The sequence below is a fragment of the Leucopleurus acutus genome (genome assembly GCF_964270905.1).
Source record: "Leucopleurus acutus genome assembly, chromosome: 1".
Taxonomy (NCBI): Eukaryota; Metazoa; Chordata; class Mammalia; order Artiodactyla; family Delphinidae; genus Leucopleurus; species Leucopleurus acutus.
The window spans coordinates 50,733,718-50,742,063 of NC_139142.1; the positions used below are offsets into that span (position 1 = coordinate 50,733,718).

At 36.3% G+C, this 8,346-nt stretch overlaps 1 protein-coding gene across 1 annotated transcript; it reads right to left on the reverse strand.

Annotated features, from left to right (window-relative positions):
- Window positions 1-3,522: 3,522 nt before the first annotated feature.
- On the reverse strand, window positions 3,523-7,940 carry LOC309968609 (cGMP-dependent protein kinase 1-like; the record flags this gene model as incomplete). The annotated part of the gene is given in 3 exon segments (XM_082849911.1): window positions 3,523-4,904; window positions 4,906-5,099; window positions 7,898-7,940. Coding segments are annotated over 3 exon segments (1,512 nt in total). The 3' UTR covers window positions 3,523-3,629.
- Window positions 7,941-8,346: the final 406 nt, after the last annotated feature.

Sequence of the window (8,346 nt, forward strand, 5' to 3'; positions counted from 1 at the left end):
AGAGAACAACTTCATCATTTCTGTAATTCATCAATATTATGTAATAAAGGCTTATAAATTGTTCGCAGAAAGAACTGTAAAACGCAGCAAGCTAAGAAAGGACAACATTTTGAGGTGTGTTTGTCTTTGTCATGCAGCATAACACCAAATTTGTTTTTTTAATAGGATGCCATGAATTTAAGGCACTTGCAACAATGCCAGATAGCCAGGTCATGTTCTAAACTATGGGACAGATGGATAAACAGTACAGTTGACATAATTTTCAATAATACTGACAATTATGACATTAATTCAAGCCTACTTGGACCTAAAAACATTATTCAGTACAAATTAAATGAAATAATAATGCTGTGAAACACTAAAAAAAGTTACATGTACCACAAAATATCACACAGAAATACCTATTTACATAAATATTTGTCTGTGGTCCTACTGTGAAAGAAAACGTTGTTATGGATAATGCACAAATCACCTCTACTGTATGAAATCAGCTCTAATATCCTTATTTTCGGTGCAGTAGCTGACTTCTTTAAATTTAAGTTCACCATCAGTTCAGTCTTTTAGAAATGAGACAAGAAAAATTCAGTAGTTGAATTTATATATTATACATGTGTGATTCACATACATATCCCATAATTTTAAGTAAAAGTTATGATTTGTAAAGAATATAATCAAAATAAATTTGTTTTAAATGCCACATGGATCTGATTCCTATATTAATAACAAAGAAGGTACAAACAAATATCATTCCTAGCAAATTTCCAGAAATCACTTTCCCTAATGTATTCAATCTATCTCAGGTGTTACATTGCTCCTTTCCTTGGCAGTTTTCAGTTTTCCTGTGAGTCAAGACACACAGAAAGCCCTTATTTCCCATACTTGAAGTATTAACAAGAAAGTCAGTTAACAAATCAAACAAGTTGGCGCTATTCTAACTTATCTGGATGTTCTTTAGTGGAAGAAAATAGAAGGGGCATGAAAAATTCAGAAATAAAGTGAGATGTGCTTTTTATGAAGCTGACCATGAATTTTAGCCCTAGTGTCTTCATTAAGACAAGATTTAAATCCTTAAAATTCAATGTTGAAAATTAGATGAATGTTTTCTCTTAGTAATTCTTGAAAGATGTAGTTCACCTTTATTGGTGATTGCTTTAGACATCCTAATGCAATGCCACAGGTGAAATGAACAAAGATGCATTAACAAGTGGGAGAAACGACCTACAGTTACATTATGCTGAATGCTGCTTCTTCATTTTCTACAGAACTTGTACATATTGGTTGTCTTAGACTTGAACCATAGTTCCAAATCCACAGTAAGTGCTAATCTCTGGGGCTATTGGAATATTTAAAAAGTTGCAGGAGAAGATTCTCTTACTTAAAATGACTAGGTGAATTTAATATTCTAGCAAACCTTTAGCATGCCTACACCACTGTCTTTAAAAAAAAAAAATCACTGAACGTTGATTAATAACATTGAAATTATATTTTTAAAAGCCCAATTAAAAGCAATATTAAACTTCTGGAGTAGCATTCATAGCTGGATTTTAACTTGATATGTTTAATTTTATCTTCTAATATCTGTAGAAGAAGTTGAGTATTTTGAGGAATAGTTCAATTTTGAGAAATAGGGAAAAATCCGATAATAGAAGAATAATAATAATATCATAGGATCAAAATTTCATTTAAATTTATTCTAATTATATATAATATGCCCTTAATACTCTTATTTTCCAAATGTTTCTTAGATTTTTATATTTTGATAACATCATATTCTAAAGTAGTCTTGGTATGAAAAATTCAAACAAAAATCATAATATATGCCTTCTTGGATACTATATAATCTCGGTGGACACATGTTTTGCAGAACTGTCTATATTTGATTGACTTTTTAAACACTCTCTATGGGAAAAGATCAAACCTCTGTTTAATATGCCATGTTCATATACAGTTCCAAATCAGGATGACAGCTCATAAAATTATACATTTGTCTAAGGAGGTACAATGCTACTTGTCCAGGAAAAGCTCCAAATGGCTGTGCTACTTTTGACAGCTAATAATTGTCAACTGGCCTGCCAACAAAGGACTCCGTTTAAATTGCTGATTCTTTTCCCCATGTGAAAAAGCAAATCAATTTGATATTTCAAATCTAGTCTTTCCTAGCTAGTCTGATATTTCAGAATTGTAGTATTTCTGTTCTACTTAGCTCCAATTTACTTTTAAGAAATCGGGTTCCTGTTTCTACTCCTTTCCTCCTTTCACATGCTAATAGACTCCTTGCCCATTGACAAAAAGGTAATCACACCTGCCCAGGTTCTTGTCTTGTTCCCTGACCTCACATAGGTAAGGGTGCTCATCGGGTGAATCTTAATGATTTTGTGCTTGCTTTCTTTTCTTTTCTTGGTTCAGGCCTAAGACAAGAAGCTAGTTCAAATATATTTTTCGTCACCTTTCTCCCTCAACCCTAGACTATGCTGTGTCTCCCTCAACCCTAGACTATGTCGTATAAGTGAAATCTGACAGAAGTTTGGTTTGATAAATTTAGTGAAAATGCTTGATTCTCTGGCTACACATGTAATGATTAGAATTTATGTTGTATTAGACATAATACACTGTTTAGACACTGACATTTACAGATGAAAGATATACATAGCACCTATATATAGTTTTTTTTTTTTGGGTGGATCTTCATCCCTCTCCAACCCACCCCACCCCACCCTACCCTAAGGGTTTATTTTTATAAAAGGGAATATTTTAAGCCTCAGTTTGAGGGTGTGTGAGATAAATAAAAACCAGTTGGCTGCTAGTCATTTATTTCCAGGACCATCTTTAAGCACGCTATTTAAAAAAATATGAAATGGTTTGTGAATTGCTTTTGTCCCACTCTGTCATGCCAATTTATCAAAAAGAAACAAATATCATGCATGTTGTGTTCTTCAGTCCTCTGTGAAAACACATATATACCTGCTCTGAGACTTCTCTGCGGACTCCATAGCAGTTGTGCTTTTATCATATCAGTTTTTAAAATCTGTCAGAAAGGAAAGGTAACATTCAGTCTCATCATCAGCACTGCTGGGAAAGAAAATCATGAAACGTCTAGCACTGGTTTGACATGAACTCTGTGACCAGCAGATGTGTGGTCCTCTTGTATACGGTATTTACACCAGCTTGCAGTAACAGAGTCTACAACCCTCACTTGAAGAAAGGGAAGAGTCCAGTTTTTGTACCACAGTAATCTAATCTATCGTACCCAATATATTATTTTTTGATCTTCTTGATAATTCTAGCAAGGTACTGACTCTCTTTGAAGTGTTTCTTACAGTCTTTCAAATTATAATCAGAGCAAAGCAAGGTCATCGCAACAATAGAAAACATTTCTTTACTGGTGAAAGGCTTTGCTTCAGGACCACCATGTCAACTGCTATTTTTAGGTTCAAACAGAAAACATGTAAAGAGCACTATTGTCATCCAAGCAATAAGTCCTAATGCCACTGTAGTTACTGGAGCAGCATCGATCAAAGGCATCATGGTGACCCCGAGCACTAATCTTCTCTCTTTCTTTCAGGTTTGCTGGCAGCTGTGTCTCAGAAAAAGCTGTCTTCAGCAAGGCAGAAGCAGGTAAGAGAAATACATTAGAAGTCTACGTCCCATCCTGAGTTGTCATCAGGTGGTGGTTCGTCATTGTCCTCAGGGAAACTGTCAAAATTTCTTGTGTCTGTGGGTGATGCGACACTTGGTATTATAGGAGGTGTCAAGGTGCCTTTTCTTAAGCCTTCCCAATTAAAGCCCTCAAACCATTTGTGCTTTTGAATGTCTTTCACTCCATTTTTCAAATTCCCTAATCTTTCTGATGGATTATCCCTGCATAGTTTTTTAATTAAATTAGCAGCATTTTTGGCAATCTTCTTTGGAAATTCTATCATGTCAATCCCCCTCAATATGATGTTATAGGTTTTCATAGGATCTGGGCCTGAGAAAGGTGGGCTGCCAGTCAGAAGTTCATACATTAGGATTCCCAGTGACCAATAGTCGGCTGAAATGTCATGGCCTTTGTTCAGGATGATCTCTGGGGCTACATACTCTGGAGTCCCACAAAAAGTCCATGTTTTCTTTCCAAATCCTATTTTCTTTGCAAAGCCAAAATCAACCAATTTGGCATAACCTCGGTGGTCTAGGATGAGATTTTCTGGCTTGAGGTCCCTGTAAATGATTCCTTTGGAATGCAGATAGGCAAAAGCTTCTACCACACATGCTGTGTAAAATCTGGTTGTAGAATCTTCAAATGAACCTCGATCCCTGAGAATGGTCCAGAGCTCTCCACCTAGGCAAGCTTCCATCAACATATACAAATATTTGCTGTCCTTAAATGTTCTGTATAATCTCACTATGAAATCGGAATGAGCCCCCTGCATGATGTGCTTCTCCGAGCGGATGTGCTCCTGCTGTCTCGTATCCACGATGTGGCGTTTCTTGAGAATTTTCATTGCAAAGGTTTTGGATTCTTCACTTTTCAATTGGACCAGTTCTACTCGTCCGAAACCTCCAACTCCAAGGGTGTCAATGATGTTGAAATCAGACAGCTTCAGGTTGGTGAAGAAAGCAGCTTCAGCTTCATATTTTGCTTTAGCTTCTGCATCTTCATATGCTTTATTAGAAACATCATCCAGTCCTCCAATCAAATGCTTGAAAGAGTCTCTGTCGATCACAAGGCAGGTTACAGCTTCTGCAGCAATTACGTTTGCTGTTCTGACATCTTCCCCCTGCAAGGCTTTCTCTCCAAACCAATCTCCTTTTCCTAAGTTTCTAAGAAAGACTGGGTCTTCACTTGGCGAGTCTTCACGAGTGACATTTACCTTTCCTTTGCTGATGATAAAGAAGGTGTCCCCTCTTGCACCTTGCCTGATGATAATATTCCCCATTTTCATAGTGGGTCTCTTCAAGGACATCAGCAAGCTTACTGAGTATCTCTTCAGGAAGGCTCTGGAATGTTGGCACACTTCTTAAAAATTCCATATACTCGGTATGCTTGATGAGTCCTGTCCTCATCATTATTGTTTGAAAACATTGTCGATCAATGGCCCAGAGTTTCACATTTACAAGAGCTTGTTCTCAAGTACCTCCTTGCTGCTGAAAGCTCTGGCCTCTTCTTTTAAAGACATCAATCCCATTCATGAGTTCTCCACCTTCATGACCTAATTACCTCTGAAAAACCCCACCTCCTGGTGCCATCAACATTGGGATTAAGGTTTCAACATACGAATCTTGAAGGGACACAATTTAGTCTATTGCAGATGGGTACATAATTCTTTTTGACTGAATGTAACAATAGACTTTCATTTTTAGGTGTAGAAATAACAAGATGAGGAAAAGAAAACTTAGGGAGATAAAGAAACTTGCTTGGAGTTACACAACTAGTAGATGGGGGAGTTGGGATTCAAATCCAGGAAGCCTGCCTTTAAAACTTGTAGTCTCTTGTTGTTATACTCTTTAAGATAATTGTTTCAAGAAATAGGAATTTATATTTGGACTAATACAGTTTCTCCTATTCATGCATCATTCACATATATAAATAAAATTATTTCATAAAGTAGTGGAAAAATTCACCCTTAGGAAATTAAAATAGTATACCATATTCTGGAAGAGATGCCTTTAATACAAAAACTCATCATTTGTAATTTGATTTAGGAAGTTATCTGGGGAAGATAAAGGTTATTTATAAATACAGTGATAGGGTGTTAGTGTTTTCCATGGAATTATTTATAAGTCCTGGTTTGTTATATCATGTAGTAGACAGGAAAGAGAACCTGATATAGATAAATGTTTTTGTATTTTCATATATATTTACATACAATGCATAAACACAACAGAGAAACTGGCTACCGAATATTAAAAAGGTAAATGCGATGTCCAAGTATGGTAGATTTGTCTTCTGTGTGTTTATAGAATTATGTAGGAAATTGGGTGATTTGTCTTTCTTTTTAAAATGATTCTTACAGTAAACGTCTTAGTGACTGAAAGTCTAACAGGTTGTATTTGCATTGTTGTGTATTATTCTTTTGAGGAGTAATAGGTCAACACCAAAGACAGTACAATGTCAACCAGTGTTGTGATGAAGGTCAGGAATGAGACCCAACTGGAGGATCAGAGGAAGTCTGGTACTGGAAGCCCTAGGATTACAGAGAGCCCAGATTATAAATTATATCCATTTAATCTGTTTTTCCTTGATTCTCTAAAGCTACTTATGTGAACAGCTGAAAACTCATGGCTCCTTGTTTATGGCAACTATTATATTAAGGGCAGAGTGACTCCAAATTTAATCTAGTGACATTTCTGTAAAAAATAACCTTGTCATCTTCCCTCAGTAATGTTCCCGTACATCCTTGGGTTGTCTAAGTCTAAACCCTCAAACCTCATCAGCCTCTTTGTCTTGTGACAGGGTACACACAGATCCACACTTATTTATAAACCTCAAATGTATTTTTATTATTATTACTGGATTTCTTTGCTTTATGCGGGATATTCAAAGAAAAGAATAGTATATTCACTGATTTTATGACAGATTTGTGAAAAAGAAAAGCTAAAAATTAATTTGTTAAAATGTTTTCTAGAAAAAAGCACTATTAAGGTACAGAGACACTTTCAGCATAATCTTCTATCTCCAGGAATTTAGGATGATATCTATAAGAGACCGATTATAACCTTACCTCTCACTATGTAAACCAGAAAAAGTAACTTTTATTCTTCAAATATACTACTTACCACGTTTATCATTATTTTGGTGCGCTTTGTTGAGCAGGGTTAGAGCAAAGTTATATCATAGTGATCTGCCACATCCAGAATAACAATTCCATGTGGCATACCATCGTGTTTAGGACATTCATTGAAGTGTAACTGCAATACAGTATATATATTACACAGTGAAATTCTTATAATCTGATCTTCTATTTGTTAGCAAATTTTATTCACTTTAAGCAGCTATGTTCTTAGGCAGGGATTCAACACTACGCCTATATATTTTGTCTTAAATGTAACTTCAGCTTAAGGCAAATTTTATTTTCTTGTGAATGAAAAATAAGTGAGCAGTTATGATTTTTGGTATGCTTTTTTACAACTTTTAGTTCTTAAAGTAGCTATGACTATTCAGAATGTTCATATTCTTCCAATATATGCATTTTCCTATTGCTTTTCTGGGAAAGTCAAATATTATTTTAGAATAGGCCTCCCCAAAGTTAGATGAAACTTGTATTAGTTAATGATAGGCTTAGATGTTACAACAAAGATACTAGAAGTAGGTAGATCATTTCCATTTCACATAATAGCCCAGAGCTAAGTAATCCAGGGCTGGAGGGGTAGCTGTGCCATCCTAACATAAAACTTCAGTGGTGGCCACTATGGTGGCATTTCCCAGCTCTTGAGAAGGAGGGAAAAGGAAGTGCTATCAGAAAAAAAATTAAGGAAATGTCTGGAAATGATGTCTAACACTTCTCTTCATAGCCTGTTGATTGAAATTTAGTCACACCACCATACTTTACCACAAGAAAGATTAGAAAATATAGTCTACAGATATATATGGCCATATATAGGGACTCTATTACTCTGAGTAAGAAGGGAACACAGTTAGATGACTTCACCGTGGTCTGCCTCTCTGGTCTCCCATGTATCTCAGCTCACCCACGCATAAATGTCTCAACATGTACTCTTGTTGAATCTTCTCCCCTACATAGAACATACACCCCTTCTACGAGAGAGGCAACCATAATCCCATCCAGTTACTACATCTAAATCAAAGTTTAGGATCTCTGAGTGGTGCCTGTCCTCTTCACTGGGTCCTGTTGCAGCTCTTGGAGGTTTACCAATCTATAAAATAAAAGGCAAGATATCTTCCATCCCATCCCCATACCTGATGTCCGATGGTGGAGCAGCAATAGGATAATACTTTTCATATTCTAGAGGGAGAGTGGGAATGTCCAGCAGCTAGTGGTCCAAAGCAGTTATCAGATCCTATTGAGCAGACGTTGTGAAGTCTCTGCTGTGGTAGGAAGGTGAGTTTCTTGGTGGGCCCATCTTGCTGCCTCTGTCGCTAGAGTCACTCTTTTTGCCCTTGGCTGTGACCACTGGGATGTTCTTCTCTTATTTGGCCAAATTTGAAGAAGGCATTGGAGGGTGTGTGTTCTTGGGCATTGCATATAATGTTTTTGTTACACAAATCTACTCTCAGTAATAATTTGTATGTTCATTAGGGTGGTATATTATACCATAGAGACCTGAAAATACAGTGGCATAAATAAGACAGAAATTTATTTCTCTCACATAACAGTTTAGAGGTGAGTGGTCTAGGGATAGTGGGGC